At 39.4% G+C, this 21564-nt stretch overlaps 1 protein-coding gene and 1 long non-coding RNA gene across 8 annotated transcripts in view; one reads left to right on the top strand and one right to left on the bottom strand.

Annotated features, from left to right (window-relative positions):
* AP3B1 (adaptor related protein complex 3 subunit beta 1) overlaps positions 1 to 10060 on the bottom strand; it is a 271317-nt gene extending 261257 nt beyond the window's left edge. For all 6 annotated transcript variants that reach the window (XR_001824965.2, XM_017527703.2, XM_017527701.2 and 3 more), the window contains exon 1: positions 9757 to 10060. Coding sequence is in view for 5 of the 6 variants with exons in the window: in XM_017527703.2 (XP_017383192.1) it covers positions 9757 to 9884 (128 nt within the window). In the remaining variant the exon portion in view is untranslated. The remainder of the gene's footprint in view (positions 1 to 9756) is intronic.
* Positions 4948 to 21564, top strand: part of LOC108303764 — a 36130-nt gene continuing 19513 nt past the window's right edge. The window contains exons 1-2 of one of the 2 annotated variants that reach the window (XR_005200092.1): positions 4948 to 4973; positions 17474 to 17477. This is a non-coding gene — a long non-coding RNA (uncharacterized LOC108303764). Of the gene's footprint in view, positions 4974 to 17473; positions 17478 to 21079; positions 21095 to 21564 lie in introns of those variants that run through there. The other variant, XR_001824968.2, reaches the window with a different exon arrangement.

Raw genomic sequence — 21564 nt, forward strand, 5'->3', positions numbered from 1 at the left:
AAAAAAAAAAAAAAAAAAAAAAAAAAAAGAAAAAAAAGAAATTAGGGTTGTTATTTTTCAGCTAGCCTGTATCTGCTAAGTTTTCTAGAAGGAAAAGGAGATACCAGCAATTCTCCAGCAATTTTCCTTCTCTCTATTGCATCATCTGTTTTTCCTCCTCTACATCAGTTGGTTCCATCAGCAAACAAGATAATACAGTTTCTCTTGTCTTGAGGAAAAATTCCTTGGTGTAACATTCCTCTCCAAGTGCTACTCCATTTCTCTGCTCCTCTATACTTAAAAACATACTAACTACAATTCCTCTTCTCCTTTCTCTCTTGAGCCCACTCATGAGGCTTTCAGCCCACCCCCCAATGCACCTAAACTGCTTGTCAAGGTTACCAAAGTCCCCCCAACCGACAAATCCAAAACTCATTTCTCAGTAATTATCTTACTTGACCCATTTGTATTATCTGACACAATTGCTCCAGGACTGACCCAATACTCTGACCCTTTTCTACATTCACTTTCTTGGTGTCTCATCCAATCCCATGGTATCGAATACCATCTACAACCTGAAGATTCTCAAATTTATACTTCTAACCTGACTCCTCCTCTAAGCTCCAGACTCTAACATCCAACTGCCTGTTTAGTATCTCCACATGGATGCCTAATCACATCTCTAAACTTAACATGCACAAGCTCTTGGTCTCCCTTCCGCTTAAAAAAAAAACAATACTGCTCTTTGCACAATATTCTTCATTTTAGTTGGCAGCTGTTGCAAACTTCCAGCTGTGTAGGCAAAAAGCCTTGTATCCACCCTTGATATCTTTTCTCCCACACACAAATCACATCCCAAACTATCAGCAAATCTCATTGGCTCTACCTTTAAAATACATCCATAACTCACCCACTTCTCTCCACTACCATGAATCTGATCACCTTCTCTTGCCTAAATTACTGTAAGAGTCACCTTGCTGGTCTCCCGGCCTCAAAGCTGCAGTCTACTACTCCTAGTTGAAGAGGCAAAACTTCCCTTTAAATAGTAAACAATCATCTCATCCTTCTGCTCAAAAGTCTCCAAATGGCTCCCCTCCTCACTCAGAGTAAAATCAAAGACCTTACAATGATTTTACAAGGCCCTACACAATCAGGTCTCCACCTTCCACTCTGCGCCTTATCTCTCTGCCCTCATATTTTTACTAACTTCTCCCTCATCCTTCTTGACCACATTCTCAACGTAGGCTTTAAAAAACTTGCAGAAAACCCATTCCAAGAATAAAGTTGGGTGATGCCTAGCTCTGCCAACCTATGAATGTATCCCTGCCAAAATTCAGATGTTAAAACTTAAATGCCAACGTGATAGCATTAAGATATGAGACCTTTAAGATTTAGTTATGAGGACTCCTCCCATCATGAATGAGATTAAGGCCCTTATAAAAGAGGCTTCACAGTCTTCCATTCTCTTGCCCTTCCACCTTCTGCCCGGGGGGACACAGCATTAATCCCCTCCAGAGGATGCAGCAACAAAGGGCCATCTTAGGAGCAAAAAACAGCCCTTACCAGGAAACTAAACCTGCCTGTACTTTAATCTTGGACTTCATGGCCTCCAAAACTGTGAGCAATAGAATTTTATTCTTTATCAATTACCCAGTCTCAGGTTTTTGTTATAGCAGCACAAAAAAAAAATTGAGACAGGGCCCTATTCATTCTTCTCTCATTTGTCCAGCTACCATGCCAACTCACTCAGTTAAATTAAAGACACTGGACTTCTAATTAGGTTGGTTCCTATCAGCAATATAAATAATCAGTCCATCAATAAGCAGATATTGACTATAAGTTGTTCACTTTTGTAGATTTATTAAGTCTTTCCAGCTGATATGCTAAATAAGCCTTCTCTAAATACACAAACCAATGTTGTTCATAATAATATGAAATAGAGGAAAATCATTTCCTTCTTGATTATTCTACTTTAAGCTCTTCATTTTAAATTTTGAATTTGGACTGCAGGCAATTTGTTTTTGTCAGCAGTTCATTTATACACACAATTGCAATACTGTCAAATTATTTCACTATAATACATTTGTCATTCTATGAGCATTTATAACTTTTCATGCAGCAAAAAAGAACATTTCAACCAACCATCTGTCTGCCTTTTTCGTGTGCTTTAATCATTCAGCTCTGGTAATGCTGCTCCAAATACTAAATATTTTTTTAAATAACATAAAATCTCACATCTTATGACTTAATGGTAAGGCTTGAAATTTAATTTTCAGATTTTTCTCCTCAAATTTTACCAGATTAGTGATTTTTAAAATAGCATATCCTACTGTCAAGGAAAGAATATTTTCTTGAATATTTATTAAGACAAAATGTAAAAGTCAAAACCGACTCTCCTTCAAGAAGATATGCAAGCAAAGCAAAATAAGATAAAAGGCTCTATAATCTGTTGGAAAGTAGGACTCTTTGCAGGCAATATTTCATCAAATTTCTATTCAGTGTAGTAAAATCTTATTTCATTTGAAATATATTTCAAGAATTAAATGATATTATAAATGGAACCCTACTGCACCACTGAAATGACAATCCTTAATTTGAATAGTCGGCCCTTTGTAAAACTAACAGTCTTACTTTTATGAAGACAAACACAACTAGTTCAGCTGCTAGGCATGCACTGCAGATACCAGCAGACGGTTTCTTCTTCTGTTTTTAGTCAACTTGGAACAAATGCTGAAATTTACTTTAATATAAAATCAATAAAATACTAAACTTTCCTAAAACTTATGTACCCCTTGTAAAAAAAAAAATTTTTTTTAAGTAGAATCCAGTTTACATATACAGCAAGCAAATATGTTAACAGCTTTAGCACCAGATCTTATGACCATAAATTTCAATTAGCTAAACATAATTAACAAGACAGATCAGTTATCAAAACTGGAATTATTAGAACTCAGGAGATTTAAATCTTCAGAACTTAAAGATGATCAGATGTATAACAGTATGCTAACAAAATCATAACTGAAATGTATTTTCATAGCAGCAACCCTGGACTCCTGAGCACAAGAGAAAGGAATGCACAATGAGGAAGGAGCCCAAGCCTCTTCATACCATGCTTATAACTCAGGGCACCAACATTTTCAACACCTCAAACTGAAATGTGTTTGACATTTCAAAATTCCAGCATTTCCACTGTCTTCAGTAAATCACTGTTTACACAAATAAAGGCTTATAACAAGTAATTTTCAATCTGTATGTCACACTGAAAAGCTGAATTATACAATTTAACATTAATTGTATACCTGATTTACTAACGGTTAGTTCACATTAGCCTTACCTCTCCAAATAAAGTCTAAATTTCTTAAAAACAAGATAAAGGTCTTCTACTTGTTATGTATTTTTATGGTGAAAACACAGAGGAATGAACCGTACATATGGAATAATTCAAAATTTTGGAGGTAAAGATGCCTTTGAAGACTGGGATAAAAACTAAAAATCCTGATTGTAAAGTTCATTCCACACCTATGTGACAATTCCAAGCCAGTTAATTCTAACCACAGCAAAGACCAAATCAATCCCAAGGAAAAAATGGTTGTTTTGAACCTATACACAATTAGCTTCAGGGTGATGCTGTAATACAATACAATGGAGATACCAGATGAGGGTTTCCTTCTGCATTAAGGTCTGCTGAATCAGTCATGCTTCATTTTTTAACAATACTGGCTAATGAGAGAGTAAACATTAATGGAATCTAAATCAGTGAATTGAGTATAAGGATCTGAAAATATTGTATTAAGCAAAATTATAAGCCAAACATTTTGCTAGGCACCTTCATACAAATCATACTCTTTAAATTAGCAGAATGTGTGACAGATTTATCTATATAAATATCTAAGAAATATTCACTGAGCAACTACATAAACTGAAAATACAGAATAAGACAAAGATTTAAATGAGAAAGACTAGGATAAGCAAAAAGAAAGTGGAGCAAGCTCTAGACTAGACAGTGAAAAAATGTTAAATAAAAAACACCCCAAAATATGGTATAGACACTAGTATTAATAAAGAACAGACTTAAACACAAATAAGTTTAGAACCCCATAGTGAGACATAATGATTCTTTGAGGTATGTCAAATATAATGTGTGTCACTATTAAAAAAAATTTTATTTTTAAATAAAGTATATTCAATAGCATCCCTCTAAGTAAATGGATCTTGCTCAGCTGCATTTCTACATGCCTTCTTGAAAGATCCAAATGGCAGTGGAGATAAAGTCAGAGCTGCTATAATTGCATACAAACCACAGACACATGTCATCTTCCTACTGGACTCTCCTGAGAATCATTGATAGTAAAGGTTAAGAAGGAATGTGATGAGATTTTCATGTTTGATATTGTAAAGTTGACAATGAGTAAAATTTAAGTTAAAAAATAAGTCAGGCTTTATTGATGCAATATCAAATACACTGGGTTATATTACTGACTACAGGAAAGCACGCTGCCCTTTGCTTGGATCTCAATTAGCTCCTTGAATCTAAACAAATGAAAACAGGGAGTTAAACAACTGATTTCAACAGGGAGTAAAAATGCCACCTTTCAACTGTTCAGGAGGTACTGCATTGCTAAATTACTGGCTTCTAAAGGCACCTTTCGATTGTTAAACCCAAGGGCCTCTTTTCAGCCTTCATTCTATCTGCCCTCACTCTACAAGTGCTGACATAGCTGACCATTTCCTTCTTTTAATTTTCCTGTTAGCATCTTTTAAAAAAAAACCTTCCTGTGGTTTCCCACCCCTCTGAGCTCTGTCTCTTTTTCTAGTTCTTCCATTCATACTTTATATCCTGGTGTCCCCTGGGTTTTGTCTATACTGCCTTCTCGTCTAACAAGAAAAATTTTCCCTGGGTGATTTCATCCTTTCTCACACTTTACCTACTATTTAAAATCGTGATGTCTAAATATCCATCTCATTTGAACCTGCACTCTTTTGCAGCTCTTGCGGTTTCTACATACTCTGCCTAAAGAACCCATCTTTCCTTCACCTGGCAAAAACCTCAGGCTTTAAGATCTAAAATGTCACTACTTCAATGAAGTCTTCACCAACTTTCCCAAATACTGTTAGTTAATATCCTAGTTTAGAAATCACTTTGAAGTATACCATCTTATGAGATCCTCATAAAGGAGGCAAGTATTATTACACTCTGCATAGAAATAAGGAAACTGAGGTTTGAATATGTCAGCAACTTGAACAAAGAAGCACTACTGCAAGTGGAAAACACCAGCTTAAATCCAGGTCTTCTGACTCTGCATCCAGTGATTTTTGAGTTTTTCCCCCCATTTTTATTTATAGAGACAAGGTCTCACTACGTTGCCCAAGCTGGTCTGGAACTCCTGGATTTTCAAGCAGTCCTCCTGTCTGGGCCTTCTAAAATGCTAAGATTACAGGTGTGGGCCACCATTCCAGCTTCAGTGTTCTTTCTAATATATCATGATGCTCTCAAAAGAAGACAGATTTACAAATTTAGTAGCTTTACCACTGTAATTAAGAAAAATTAATTAGTCTTGTCTGTTTCTGGAAATTAATTCCTAATTAAATTTTTAACTCAGTAATAGAATTACCAAAATTATTTTTAATTATACACACACAAACCCAAATTGGTTAAAATAAGTTTTTTTTTTTAATAAAAAAGAAAAATAACTTAGAAAAAAACAGAAGCAATAAAAGCTGAGAACATTCTAAAAAGAAAGAAGGGGCCAGGCACAGTTGTACACACCTATAATCCCAGCAGTTTGGGAGGATGAGGCATGCAGATTGTTTGTGCCCAGGAGTTCAAGACTAGCCTGGACAACATGGCAAGACCCCATCTCCACAAGAAATACGAAAATAAGCTGGGCTTGGTGGCATGCTCCTGCAGTCCCAGCTACTCAGAAGGCTGTGGTGGGAAAGATCACTTGAGCCAAGGAGGCTGAGGCTGCAGTGAGCCATGATCACACCACTGCACTCCAGCCAAGGCAACAGAGTAAAACATATCTCAAAAAATAAAACCTAAGAGTACAAAAATAAGTTCTTTACATTTTAAATAAAGAAATTAAAAATCTTGAAGCCAATAATCTAATACACAGGCCTTTTTAGCCAACAAATTAGGTATAGGATCCACTTTCATAAAGCCATCTAATTCTGGTTCTGTTTGAAGGGGGGCGAGAGGATAAATAATACCGATAAATAAGATTAAATTCAGAAAACAAAAATTACCAATAACATTATGACTAGGAAGTACTTCGGCATCATTGAGATGGTTAGTGAAGGATCAGAGAACACAGCTCTAGGTCAAAAAGCCAAACAGCAGGACAGTAGAGGGACTTAGAGAGATAAAACATTACCACTTTGCAGCCATGGTGGAAAAGACAGGTTCAGGAGATTGATCAATGGTTGTTAAATGCACAAGCGGTCAATTTAATAAGGAGCAAGACATCTGCATGGTCTCAGTGTCTCCCCACACATAATTTGAAAAAAAAATAGCAATAATACAATAGAGAAACTGGACAACCCTGTGACTAGGAAAATTAACATCATGAAGATGGACACCCTATGCCTCCAAATGTAATAGTTTGAAAAGCAGGCATCACCTATGGTAGTATTCCGGCCAAGGATACATAGCCTGAATCTAAATAGACGAAACTCCAGCAAACCCAAATTGATTCACATAGAATAAAATAATTGGCTTGCCATCCTTAGATATGCCAAGGTCATGAAAGACAAAAAAGGATAAGGAACTATTCTAGATTAAAGAAGATTAAAGAGACATGGCAACTAAATTAAATATATTATCTTGGACTAGATCCTGTACTTGAGGGGAAAAATGCTGGGGAAAAAAAACTTTATTAGAACAAAGGATTACATACGATTGTGTGGGCATTAAATTTCCTGAATACATCACACACTGTAGCTGTATAAGAGAATATCTTTGTTCTTAAAAATTACGCATTAAGATTTTTTTTTTTTTTTTTTTTTTTTTTTGAGACAGAGTTTCACTCTTGTTACCCAGGCTGGAGTGCAATGGCGCGATCTCGGCTCACCGCAACCTCCGCCTCCTGGGTTCAGGCAATTCTCCTGCCTCAGCCTCCTGAGTAGCTGGGATTACAGGCACACACCACCATGCCCAGCTAATTTTTTGTAGTTTTAGTAGAGACGGGGTTTCACCGTGTTGACCAGGATGGTCTCGATCTCTTGACCTCGTGATCCACCCGCCTCAGCCTCCCAAAGTGCTGGGATTACAGGCGTGAGTCACCGCGCCCGGCCTAAGATTTTAAAGTGTAAAAGAACATGATGTGTACAACCAAGTCTCCAACAGTTCAGAAGACGTAATAACATGAGTATGTGTATGTGCCTGTATATGCATGGAGAGAGTGAGCGACAAAGTGCTACAAAGCGAGCAATGTAGCAATTTTTTTAATGATAAACCTGCAAAAGGGTAGCTCTGTGCTACTGTTGCAACTTTTTTGTAAACTTGATCAAAGTAAACCATTAAAAATAAGAGCTGAGGAACAGGGTAAGCTTTAAGTTTTTCACATAAATTTTGTCATTCGATTTTTTTTTAAAGGCAAGTAATATTACAGTTTTATAAATGAGAAAATGTGGACTCAAGAGAGATTTAATGACCACTTCCAGAACAGAGGTCTCCTTGTTTCTGTACAATTCCATTAGATTGCAGTTCAATAGCCAAATGTTTCTAATCCCTGGAAGCTTCTCTGGTGGTACTACTTAAAGCTACTGTCTAAAGTTTCGAGCTTTTTGTGATTTGCATGCACTTACTAATAAAAATACCATAAATTTCATCAAGTAGTAAGTAGCACATCTAAACACTTGAGAGAATTGGCTCTAATATTGGAGCCCCTGGATTCAAATTCAGGCAGTGTAATGTTCTAGCTTTCACAAGTTAACGACCATGCTCCAACTTCCTCATGTGTAAAGTGGGAGCAGAGAAGTACCTGGTAATAACCTGCAGGGCTGTTAGGAAAACTGAATCAGATAATAAATGTAAATCGCTGTGCACAAATGCACAAACACTCAATAAATATCTTTTGAGGAACACAATTCAACCATGGTAATTTGCATGTTACATATCATTACATATCACCCCTAATCAATTAGCTACTTTTATATTAAACCCAACCTGTTAGGTCACCTCAAGACCACTGGTCACAGAGTCAAGGTCACACGTTGTTTTTTTGTTTTTTTCCCCCCAAATCAGGTCCAAATCTGACAAAAATATTTTTCCTTTTTTTTTTTTTTTTTTTGAGATGGAGTGTCTGTCGCCCAGGTTAGAGCACTGAGGCACCATCTCACTGCAGCTTCCACCTCCCAGGTTAAAGGATTCTCCTGACTCAGCCTCCTGAATAGCTGGAACTGCATGAGCGCGCCACCACACCTAGCTAATTTTTTTATTGTTAGTAGAGACCGGGTCTTACCATGCTGGCCATGCTGGTCTTGAACTCCTGGCTTCAAGTGATCCTCCTGCCTCACCTCCCAAAGTGCTGGGATTTACAAATCATAAAAGTAAATTGATTTGCAAAATAGATTAATGCCGATGTACAGGTTAATTCCGTCTAAACATTTTGCTAATACAACTGTAGAGGCAACAAGCTCCATGCTAGAATAATGGATTATCTATCCAGTGCAGATAATGAAAAACGAAATCTCACCTTACTTTTAAACTTTTCTAACCTATAAGACAGAAAAACTCAAAAGATTGTATCTTATATGCTATAGATATTATTTCGATCAGCAATACAACCAAAATGTAATCCTAATTTCAACTAGCAGCACTTTCTAGACCACCCAAGAGTTAGTAACGCTTAATTTAAATTTTAATTATACCCTCTAATATACCTGCAAAGCTACCAGCAGTTATTTTACCTTAATTTAGCAACAGACTATTATGTGACCATATTGCTTAGTAATTAAAGAGAAATAAGAGAAATGTAAAAATGATTACAATAAAATATAAACAAAGTTACCAGGATTCTGGTAAATGTAACCACTACCACTACCAATACCACCATACCACCCCCCATCCCAACAAAAATCAACTTGGGATTTCTTTCCATTTCTCGATGGTACTTTTTACAAAACTAAGTGTACTTTGTTTAACATTCGTATTTAAAATTCACAGTATTAATTTGTAAAAGTTTAGAATTTGTTCAGAGTAAAATTCCTTCTAAATATTTTCTATTCATATGTTTATTTTGGATTGGTGTTTTTGTCTGTAGTGCAAAGGATACTGCCCAAGAACATTAATACTGGTGTAAACCAGTTTGTCCATTCCAACAGCCCAGATCCACCTCTCTGCTCCTACACTCCGGGGTCACAAAATAGCTTCCCACAAGCAACACTCGCACTCACTTTCACCAAAATACTCGTTTCACCCTAATCAGGGAATTTATCAATTAAACTAGAAAACTATGCTCAAAATTCAAACTCCTGAGCCAGCCAAGTCCAATTCAACCAGCGTCTTCAGGGATGGGAGGGGTCTAAGCTCACCAGGTGGTTTTCTTTTCACTAAGAAAACTACTAGAGACCCCTACACACACTCGCCCCAAACTCCTGCAACTCCCACCACCGCCAACCAACCCCATCCACCCACCCGCGGGACAAGTTACCGCCCCGCTTCGCTCAGGTCTCTGGGCGACCCCGCTCCTCTCCAGGGAGCCCCACCCCGGCGCCCACTCCTCCAAGTCCCCAGCTCCTCCCTCCCATCCCCACACCCCAAACCTTTCTCCTTACTTCTTCAAATCGCTGCTAAAAAGGCCGAAGGCGCCCGAGGGGGAAATGGTTGAGGTCGCCTCCTGACCCAGCTCCGCCGCCTCCCCTCCTCCGGACTGCTCATTGTAAGAGAAACTGTTGCTGGACATTGCTGCGGTGCTGGCGGGTGCGGGGTTGGTCCTGCCGGGGGTCGTCTCCAAAAGGTTCCAGTCCAGAGGGCGAGGAACAAAACTAGTTCCCCTACTGAGAGAAGCGCGCAGGCGCTTCCGGACTCGTCACGGCTCCCTGAGCCGACCTGGCGGTGCACCCCTTGCGCATGCGCAGTATGCGGACCGTCAGGCTCCTACGCCGGCCGTCCAGGCCTGCGCGAACCTCGCTGCTCCGGGTTTTAGCGGCAGCTGAGCGGCCGCGAGCCTGGCCGCGGGAAGGGAGGTAGAGGGTGGCGGACGGCCCGGCTCCCGGCCCGTAAGTGGTGTCGTAGAAGGATACCCATTGCATCCATTTTGATCCCTTAAGGAGTTTCCAGAGCCCGGACAGCTCTTTGCTAGACTTCTGTAAAGCAATAGTTTTCAGTTTTCTCCGGAAACGCCATTTACCACGCCAGATCAACTTTCCTAAACCCTTCGCTATCACTTTTCCTTTTCTTGCTTATTTCGGCTACTTTCCTCCATCCGGCGTTGCCTTACTATCACATCCGCTGCAGGCAACTTTTCCCCTGGACTTTAAGGAGGACTCTCCCAACGCTGGTTTGGAGGATCCACAGAGAAACGGCCATTCCATCTTTGCAACGAAAATCTTGGAGGCAGATTGGGTGCGGTGGCTCACAACAGTAATTCCAGCACTTTGGGAGGCTGAGGCAGATGGATCACTTGAGGCCAGGAGCTCAAGACCAGCCTGGGCAACATAGCGAGCCTCTGTCTCTGCAAAAAATATAAAAATTAGCTGGCGTGGTGGCGCGCGCCTCTGGTCCCAGCTACTGAGGCTGAGGTGGGAGGATCACTCGAATCCAGGAGGCGGAGGTAGCGATGAGTTGAGATCGCGCCACTGCACTCCAGCCTGGGCGACAGCGCGAGACCCTGTCTCAAAAAAAAAAAAAAGAAAACAAAGGAAGAAAAAGAAAAGAAAACATCTTGGGGCCTCCAGTTCCCGTACGGAAATTCCACAGACGCTGAAGTGGTGCGTCCTACTAACGTCTAGCTACCAAAAAATGGAAAAAAAAAAAAAAAAAAAACATCTTGAGGCCCCCAGTTCCCGTTTGGAGCTGAAGTGGTGCGTCCTACTGCCGTCTAGCTACCAAAAATAAAATAGACCAACTCGCGCGCCAGGCGCAGCTGTCTTCTACCACTTCTTCCAGTGCCCTGTCCCCGTAGTGTCACTCACTAAGATGCACTAGCAAGCCCAGGCGGCCCCGGAGTAGCTCTGTCCGGGTGCTGGCACCCGGAAAAACTTCTTTCCAGGAGTGCCTACCCCCAGCCCGCCTTCTCCTGTGAGTTTCAGCGCCTTCCCTCGCTTCTCCCCAGTGCCTCCCATCCAGGCAGGCGTTAACACCCGAAGTCCTGGAAGCCAGGTACTGAAACTGTCAAGGGGTTCTACCAGGTAGAACGCTAACCTAAAGGCCGGCTGCCTCTGGGAAGGCGGTGGGCGTTTTCAAGAATCAGAGTGTGCTCTCCAAGTGTAAAAGGACGCATTGTCACTGTGGAAGCACGCACGAGCGTGGCTCTGGGTGGGAGAGGAAGGAACATCCTCCGAACTTCGTCTGGTCAAATCTTGGCAGGTTTTTAATTCAGTGGTTAGAATACCTCCGGAGATGCAACGATGAGCACATAAAATGTGTTGTTTGTCTATATTAATGATATTAATTAAAAGAATTTCACCTATAACAGACTATTGATGATAATGATCATAACTATATATTATATAATGCTTCATATATATCAGGCACACATATACAAACTAAGTAATTTTATATATATTAATAATAAAAGAGGCTGGGCGCGGTGGCTCAAGCCTGTAATCCCAGCACTTTGGGAGGCCGAGGCAGGTAGATCACAAGGTCAAGAGATCGAGACCGTCCTGGTCAACACGGTGAAACCCCGTCTCTACTAAAACTACAAAAAATTAGCTGGGCATGGTGGTGCGTGCCTGTAATCCCAGCTACTCAGGAGGTTGAGGCAAGAGAATTGCCTGAACCCGGGAGGCGGAGGTTGCGGTGAGCCGAGATCGCGCCATTGCACTCCAGCCTGGGTAACAAGAGTGAAACTCCGTCTCAAAAAAAAAAAAAAAAAATAATAATAATAATAATAATAATAAAAGGAGCTAGGCTTTGGTTACTTTATTTGTAAAATGAAGACATTGATATAATACACATATCCTGGAAAACCTCTGACACATACCTGATTATAGAATTTCTTGGTTTTAGAGTATGTGTACTTTTACCAGATATCCTAAATTTTTTTCCAGCATACTTTTAGCAACGTGTAATCTTCTTCCTTCACATTCTTACAAACGATTAGCTTTCTAAAAATGTTTTATTGTCATCAATATGAAACGAATGAATATTATTTATATTGTAATTAATTTTCATTTTCATGATCATAATGAACTTGAGAATATTTTATGTGATTATTACTCCATTTGCATTTTATTCTTTGGGAACTGTACATGAACCTATTTATCCACTTTTACGTTGAGTAATTTTTCTGATGGACTTGAAGATCCTCGAGTCTGTCATTTTTAATTAACTGCTTGACTTTATTTTGCAATATTTTTATTTTTTCATGCAGACTCAGGTAGGAGATTGACCTATAATATTGGGGTTTTTGATTGGGGGGTTTGTTTTGGGGGGTTGGTTTGTTTTTACATTCTCCTTGAATGGTGTTGATATTAACAATGTCTATTCCTCAAAAAAGAGTTACTGGTAACTTTCTTTTTCTCTGGAATATTACATATAAGATACAAAACATACATTCCTGGATGAAATAGATAAAACTTTCTTTTTATGACTAAAAAGAAAATGAGACCATTGACAAGAAGAGACTTAGGCCCCCTACTGCCCTAAAATTCTAAGACTGTATATTCTTAGACAAAGATAAAAAATAATAACTCCGTAGGCTGTGATCTAATGTTTCCATATCTCCAGAATTGAAAAATCTCTTAGATAGCCATGAAGTTTTCTGACAGAGGAAAAAGAGTCCACACCCTTCCAACCAGAAGAAACATTAACAGAACTAAAAGATTACTCTTTGACACCTGTTACCAAGCCAAACCAGATTTTCCTGTTTCCTGCCAGCATATGTAGTGTCTTGTGTTATTGTCAAATAAGCTATATCTTTTTAAAAAATGATTTTACCCCCAACACTTCACAAAACCTTTATCAAACTTTCTATTTCAGTTTCTGTTCATCTAACGCTCATGATAGCAGGTGTTAAATGTGGTGTATATATTTTCAGGCTTTTTCTCTCTAAGCATAGAAAAATAAATGTTGAATGTGCACATTTCTCCAAATACCAATTAAAACTATAATACCATTCTGCATCTTACTGCTTCTCATTGTTTTAAACATCTACATCGTATTACATTCCACAGGTGGACCTATATTTATTTAATCAATAGCCTATTGACACACATGTAGACTGTTTCCAGTTCTGGACCATTATAACAACTCTGTCAGTGCAGGTCTTTACATCAACTCTGTAGTGCATGTCTTTATACCAATGTTCCCATTAGTTAAGCTTCCAAAAGTCCAATAGCTAGAACAGATTATATGCACACTTTTTATAGATATTGTCAAATTTCTAAACTGAAAAGAGAATACTAACTCTTTCACCAATATTCTGTTTCAACACAACCTTACCACCAATGTATATTGTAAATCTTTCTAATGCTTGCTAATCTGATTGGTAATAATAATAAAATCCTTATTATCATTTAAACTTGCATCTCATTTATTCTAAGTAGAGACACAATAACATTTATTTTCCAAATAGGAAGTTTTCTTTTTTTTTTTTTTTAGACAGTTTCACTCTTGTTGCCCAGACTGGAATGCAATGGCATGATCTCCGCTCACTGCAACCTCTGCCTCCCGGGTTCAAGCAATTCCGGCCTCAAGTGATTCTATGGCCTCAGCCTCCCAAGTAGCTGGGATTACAGGCATGAGCTACCATGCCTGATTAATTTTGTGTTTTTAGTAGAGATGGAGTTTCATAATGTTATTCAGGCTGGTCTCGAATTCCTGACCTCAAGTGATCCACTCACCTTGGCCTCCCAAAGTGCTGGGATTACAGATGAAAGCCACTGGGGCCAGTCCCAAATAGGAAATTCTCAAGACAAAAAGTGACACTAGTCATAATTTTACTGGACAAACACATGTAAACCAGGACTTTGCCAGGGAGATAGGCATATATGGTTACCCTAAATATAACAGAATTAAAGCACACATCAAATGATTATTTGAATTTTTCTTCTATTATCCTCATTTGTCTCTTGCTTATTATTATTATTTTTTTTAAAGACAAGTTTTCACCATGTTGGTCAGGCTGGTCTTTAACTGCCAACCTCAGGTGATCCACCCCCCTTGGCCTCCAAAGTGCTTGGATTACAGGTGTGAGCCACCATGCCCGGCTGTCTCTTGCTTATTTTTAAGTGGATCTTTTATCTTATTGATTTGTAGGCATACTTTATAGATACTGAGTGTTCAAATTTTCTCATGATTGTCTAGAATATGTTGTAAAAATTGATTCAAGGCTGGGTGTGGTGGCTGACACCTGTAATCCCAGCACTTTGGGAGGCCGAGGCAGCAGATTACTTAAGGTCAGGAGTTCGAGACCAGCCTCGCCAACAGGGTGAAACCCAGTCTCTACTAAAAATGCAAAAATCAGCTGGACGTGGTGGTACATTCCTGTAATTCCAGCTACTGGGGAGGCTGACGCAGGAGAATTGCTTGAACCTCGCAGACGGAGGTTGCAGTGAGCTAACATTGCACCATTGCACTCCAGCCTGGGTGAAAAAGCAAGACTCTGTCTCAAAAAAAAAAAAAAAATTGATTCAAAAAGTTGTTGGAAATCTGAATAAACTAAAAAACTATAGAATAGAATGGCAAAGTTGCCAAAAATCTACCACCAAAAAGGCACTAGACTAATATAGTTTTATTGGGCCTATAAGGAGTTTGCTATTTCTGTTATTTTAAACTATTATTAAACTTTAGCAAAGAAAAAGACAAGACGCTTCAAAATTCATTTTGTAGGACTGATTGTATTAAATACAAAAAAAGAACAATAAACTATCTACATACTAAACAAATGTTAAACAAAAAACATAAAATAACCCAATAGGTTTATTTTATGAAAAAAGCGTGTTTGAACATTAAGAAACTTATGATAGATATTGATCATTTAACAATATTTTATCAGTAATTCTGATTTAAAAATTTAATAATCTAGAAATAAAAGTAAATATTTGTATCATTATTATGTATATATAAATAAGTATTGGTATGGTTGGGCTCTGTGTCCCCACCTAAATCTCATCTCAAATTTTAAATCCCATAATCTCCAAGTGTCCAGTGAGCGATCTGGTAGGAGGTGAATGGATCATGGGAGTGGTTTCCCCCATGTTGTTCTCATGATAGCAAGTGAGTTCTCACAAGAGCTGATGGCTTTATACGGGGCTCCTCCCCCGTCACTCTCTCTCTCCTGACCCCTCATGAAGAAAGTGCCTGCTTCCCCCTCCACCATGATTGTAAGTTTCCTGAGACCTCCCCAGCCATGCAGAACTGTGAGTCAATTAAACCTCTTTTCTTTATAAATCACCCAGTCTAGGGCTGTATCTTTGTAGCAGTGTGAAAACAGAATAATACAGTAAATTGGTACCAGTAGAGTGGGGTACTGCTATAAAGAGAACCTGAAAAGGTAGAAGCAACTTTGAAACTGGGTAACAGGCAGAGGTTGGAACAGTTTGGAGGGCACAGAAGACAGGAAGAGATGGGAAAGTCTGGGACTTCATAGAAATTTGTTGAATGGTTTTGACCAAAATGCTGATAGTGATGTGGACAATGAAGTCCATGGTGAGGCAGCCTCAGATGGAGATGAGGAACTATATTACTCTGTTCTCATGCTGCTAATAAAGACGTACGCAAGACTGGGTAATTTTTAAAGAAAAATTGTTTAATGAACTCTATGGCTGGGGAGGCTTCACAATCATGGCAGAAGATGAAAGAAGAGCAAAAGGACATCTTACATGGTGGCAGACAAGAGAGAGTTTCTTCAGGAGAATTCACCTTTATAAAGCCATCGGATCCCTTGAGACTTATTCACTGTCACCAGAACAGCATGGGGAAAACCTGCCCCCATGATTCAATTACCTCCCACCAGGTCTCTCCCACAACACATGGGGATTATTACAATTCAAGGTGAGATTTGCGTGAGGACACAGAGCCAAACCATATCAGGAACTTATTGGAAACTGGAGCAAAAGTCACGCTTACTATGCTTTGGGAAAGAGACTGGTTGCATTTTGCCCCTGACCTAGAGATGTGTGAAACTTTGAACTTGAGAGAGGTGATTAATGTATCTGGCAGAAGAAATTTCTAAGCAACAAAGTGTTCAAGAACTGACAGAGTGAAAAGTTTGGAAATTTTGCAGCCTGACCGTGTGGTTAAAAAAAAAAAAAGAAAGAAAGAAAGAATAATAATTCAAGTGAGTGACAAGGAGCCAAATGTTGATTGCCAAGACACTGGGTAAAATGTTTCCAGGGCATGTCAGAGGTCTTCCCGGCAGCCCCTCCCATCACAGGTTCTAAGGCCTACAAGGAAAAACTGGCCGTGCTGCTCTGTGCAGCTTCAGGACTTGATGCCCTGCTTCCCAGTCACTCCAGCTATAGCCATGGCTAAAAGGGGCCAAGGAACAGTTTGAACTGTTTCTTCAAAGGAAATAAGCCCTAAGCCTTGGCAGCTTCCACGTGTTGTTGGACCTATGGGTGCACAGAAGTCAAGAATTGAGGCTTTGGAACCTCTGCTTAGATTTCAGAGGATATAAGGAAATGGCTGGATGTCTAGACAGAAGTCTGCTGCAGAGACAGAGCCCACATAGAGAACTTCTGGAAGGGCAGTTTGGAAGGGAAATGTGGGGTTGGAACCCACACACAGAGTTCTCACTGGGGCACTGCCTAGGGGAGCTGTGAGAAAAGAGCCACCATCCTCCAGACCCCGGAATGATAGATCCACCTACAGCTTTCACCGTGCACCTGGAAAGCTGCAGGCACTCAATAACAGCCCATGAAGGAGCTTCCCAAGGCCATGGGAGCTCGCCCCTTGCATCAGCATGCCCTGGATGTGAGACTTGGAGTCAAAGGAGATTATTTCAGAGCTTTAAGATTTAATGTCTGCCCCATTGAATTTTGAACTTGCATGGGGCCTCTAGCCCCTTTGTGTTTGGTTTTACAGGCTCATAGGCAGAAGGAACTTGCCTTGTGTCAGATAAGACTTTGGACTTGGACTTTTGAGTTAGTGCCAAAATGAGTTAAGACTTTGGTGGACTGTTGGGAATGCACAATTGGTTTGAAACGTAAAAAAGATGTGAAATTTGGGAAGGGCCAGGGCTGGAATGATATGGTTTGGCTCTGTGTCCCCATCCAAATCTCATCTTGAATTTTAATCCCCATAATCTCCATGTATTGAGAGAGGGACCTGGTGAAAGGTGTTTGGATCACGGGGGTGGTTTCCTCCATGCTGGTCTCATGAGAGATCTGTTGGTTTTATAAGGGGCTCTTCCTCTTTATAAAGGGGCTCTGTCTCTCTTTCTCTCTCTTTCTCTCTCTCTCTCTCTCTCTCCCCTGCCGCCTTGTGAAGAAAGTGCCTGCTTCCTTCAGCCATGATTGTAAGTTTCCTCCTCACCACCCATATAGAGCTATGAGTCATTTAAACCTCTTTTCTTTATAAGTTACCCAGTCTCAGGTAGTATCTTTGTAGCACTGTGAAAATGGACTAAAACAGGTATAGATAAATAGATTATGTTAAGCTACTTCCACAAAATATACAAAGTAAAACGCACCTCATATTTAATAGTGAAACATCACAGGCATTCCAACTAAAGTCAGGAAAAAGGGTAAATATGCCTATTAACACCATTACCATTTAACACTGTTCTATAGATTCTAGGTAATGCAATAAAACAAGAAAATGAAATAAGTAAATAGTATAAAGGATAATATATTATAATATTTATAAATGATATTTTCTCACTAGAAAGTCTGAGAGATGTTAAGTGGATTCAGCAGAATGGCCAAATTCAAAATCCAATAGCATTCCTACATGCCAATAGCTTCTAATTAGAAATGTAACTTCTGCTAGGTGTGGTGGCTCACGCCTATAATTGTAGCACTTTGGGAGTCCAAGGCAGGTGGATCACTTGAGGTCAGGAGTTCAAGACCAGCCTGGCCAACATTGTGAAACCCCATATCTACTAAAAGTCCAAAAATTAGCTGGGTGGCTATGGCATGCACCTGTAATCCCAACTACTCAGGAGCCTAAGGCAGGAGAATTGCTTGAGCCTGGGTGGTGGAGGCAGCAGTGAGCTGAGATCGCACCACTGCGCTCCAGTCTGGGAGACAGAGTGAAACCTGGTCTTAAAAAAAAAAAAAAAAAAAAGAATATAACTTCAAGAAGACCCTGTTCCACATAGCAACAAAGAAGTAAGCCTTAAGAAATTAGCCTTTAAAAAATGTACAAATCCTAAGTGATGAAAATATAAAATTTTACCGAAGGGTTGGGAGTTGGGATAGAGACTTGAAAAAGGACTCCATGTTTCTGAATAAAAATGTTTGAATGAGGTCGAGCGTGGTGGCTCACACTTGTAATCCCAGCACTTTGGGAGGCTGAGGCAGGTGAATCATGAGATGAGGAGTTCCAAACCAGCCTGACCAACATGGTAAAACCCCGTCTCTACTAAAAAATACAAAAAAAATTAGCAAGGCACAGTGATGCACGCCTGTAATCCCAGAGCTACTCAGGAGGCTGAGGCAGGAGAATCCCTTGAATCTGGGAGGTGGAGGTTGCAGTGAGCACCACTGCACTCCAGCCTGGGCGACAGAGCAAGACTCCATTTCAATGAATCTAAATATTTAATGCAGTTTCAATCCAAACCCAAAATATTTTAGTAGGCCAATTCATGCTAAAGCTCATCTAGAAGAATAAATGCAACTAAAAGCAAGACATTTTTTGGAAAAAAAAAGAATATTGGACACACACTACCACTCATTTGAATATACTATAAAATCGTTGCAATTTTTTTTTCTTTTTTTTTTTTTTTTTTTGAGAGACAGGGTTTTACCATGTTGCCCAGGCTGGTCTTTTGTAATTTAGAAGTTTGGTATTGACCCAAGAGTAAATAAATTGATTGGTAGCATAGAATAGAAAGAGACTCAGTAATACGTGGGCATTGGCATTATGACAAAGTGAATATTTCAGACCTGTTAGGAAAAAATGTAGTCTACAATAAACAGTACTGGGACAATTAGTTAACTATGTGGCAAAAATTAGATTAGATCTCTGTGTTAATGTCCTATGACTGCTGTTACAAATGACCACAAAGTAGGTATTTTGAAACAACATAAGTTTATTCCTGTAGTTCTTGAGTCCAGAGGCTCAAAATCAAGGTACACAGTCTAAGGTATGGGCAGGACCCTCCCTCCAGAAGCCCTAGGGGAAAGCCTTCCTTACTTTTTCTAGTTTTTATAGCTGCAAGGCCCCTTCCTCCAAGGCAGCATGACATCTTCAAGTCTCTCTCTGCTTGGTCTTCACATGACCTCTTCATCTTCTTTGTTAAATATTCTGCCTTCCTCTTTTAAGGACACTTGTGATGACATTGAAGGCCCACCCAGTTAATCCAGGATAATCTCCCCATCTCAAAACCCTTAATTATGATTGTAAAGTCGCTTTTGCCATGTAAAGTAACATTCATGTTTTCCAGGGATTCAAATTTAGACACATTTGGGAGCTATTATTCAGCCTACTGTGATCCCTAACTCACACAATGCCAAAAATGAATCCCAGATTGATTAAAGATAAACTACAAGAACTGATTTTTTTTTACTTTTAAGTTCGGGGACACAAGTGCAGGTTTGTTACACAGGTAAACTTGTGTCTTGGGAGTGTGTTGTACAGATTATTTCATCACTCAGGTATTAAGCTTAGTAACCATTAGTTATTTAGTTCTTTTTCCTGATCCTCTTCCTCCTCTCACCCTCCATCCTCCAAAAGGCCCCAGTGTGTGTTGTTCGCCTTTATGTGTCCATGTGTTCTCAAAAAACTGATTGAATGTTAGGAAAATATTTTCCTGACTGAGGGGTCTCATGGTTGAGAAATGGAGTGAGAGAGCCTTTCAGCATAAATCTAGGCAAGAAACAATTTTAAAAATTAGTAAAACAGTATTATATAAATACCCAGTTTTACAGCCTCTCAATTAAGATATTCATCTTATGTTTTTATTTATTTTTTATTTTCATTTTTATTTATTTATTCATTTATTTGAGACAGGGTCTCACTCCATCACTCAGGCTGGAGTGCAGTGGCGTGATCACAGCTCACCGAAGCCTCCAACTCCTGGACTCAAGTGATCCTCCCATCTCAGCCCCATGAATAGCTAGGACCACAGGCATACAATGCTATGCCTGGCTATTTTTTTTTTTTAATTTTTGGTAGAGACAAGGTTTCACTTTGTTGGCGAGGCTGGTCTCAAATTCCCAGGTTCAAGTGAGCCTCCCACCTTAACCTCTCAAAGTACTGGGATTACAGGTGTGAGCCACCACTCCCAGATTTAACAGAATTTAAATTTAACAAGATTAGTGAAGACATGAGGTTCAAATTTCACAGGTAATTTCTAGGTGTTCATTTGAATGCCTAATAAGGAATAAAGTTATTTTTTAAAAAAGCATTTAAATTAGAAATATGAAGAAAAGACTAACATGATCTCTAATGAATCAGTTTCCATTTATTGCATTCTTAAAAACATTTTTCAGCTCCAAGTGAGGTAATGTACATGCACTCACCATGGTTTCACTCAATCTGGTCCTTGTTTATATCTCTTATCTTCGTTCTAGAACCACTCTTCCTAGCTTACACGCCCCTCATACTCCCGGCAGTCTGGCCTGTCTGATCTTTGATCCACCAAGCTTGTTCTGACCTCAGAGACCTTACTGGCTGGGCTCTCTGAAGGAGCCAGCCTTTTGACGGCCTGTGGGTGGGTCTTCCAAAATGCTGTCTCCTTCAGCTTTTTTCAGGCTCTATTCTATTCAGGCTTTAGCTCAGATTTCACCTCTTCAGAGAGCTCTTCTCTGACCATCCAGTCTAATGTGGCTCTTCCATCTAGTCCCCAAACCCTGGGTTACATAATTGATTGGGACAGCTGATCTGTTTAGCTAGCCATGTATCATTCTCTGATACATATCACTCTGGAAGGTTTGCATTGCGTTACATAGGACGGTTTTCCCAGGGAGAGTGTGAAGTTTCTCTTGCCAAGTGCACATGAGTTGTGATGCCCTCCTGTTTAGAGAAACTCCTTATTATTTTGGAACATGAACAAATCTTCTCTAATTGAATATATGCAATCTTCCAATTTACTAAGCATTTGGGGATTTTCATACCTAAGGCTTTCCAAAACAGTATTTACCTATAAACTTGTGCCTTGAAAATGTCCCTATTATATTTATTTGCTTCACTATTTTATATAAATTTATATATATTATATAATATATAAATTTATATATGTATATATACTTCACTATTTTATTTATATATATATATATATATATATATTTTTTTTTTTTTTTTTTTTTTTT

The sequence above is a fragment of the Cebus imitator genome, unplaced genomic scaffold (genome assembly GCF_001604975.1).
Source record: "Cebus imitator isolate Cc_AM_T3 unplaced genomic scaffold, Cebus_imitator-1.0 Scaffold50, whole genome shotgun sequence".
Lineage (NCBI taxonomy): Eukaryota > Metazoa > Chordata > Mammalia > Primates > Cebidae > Cebus > Cebus imitator.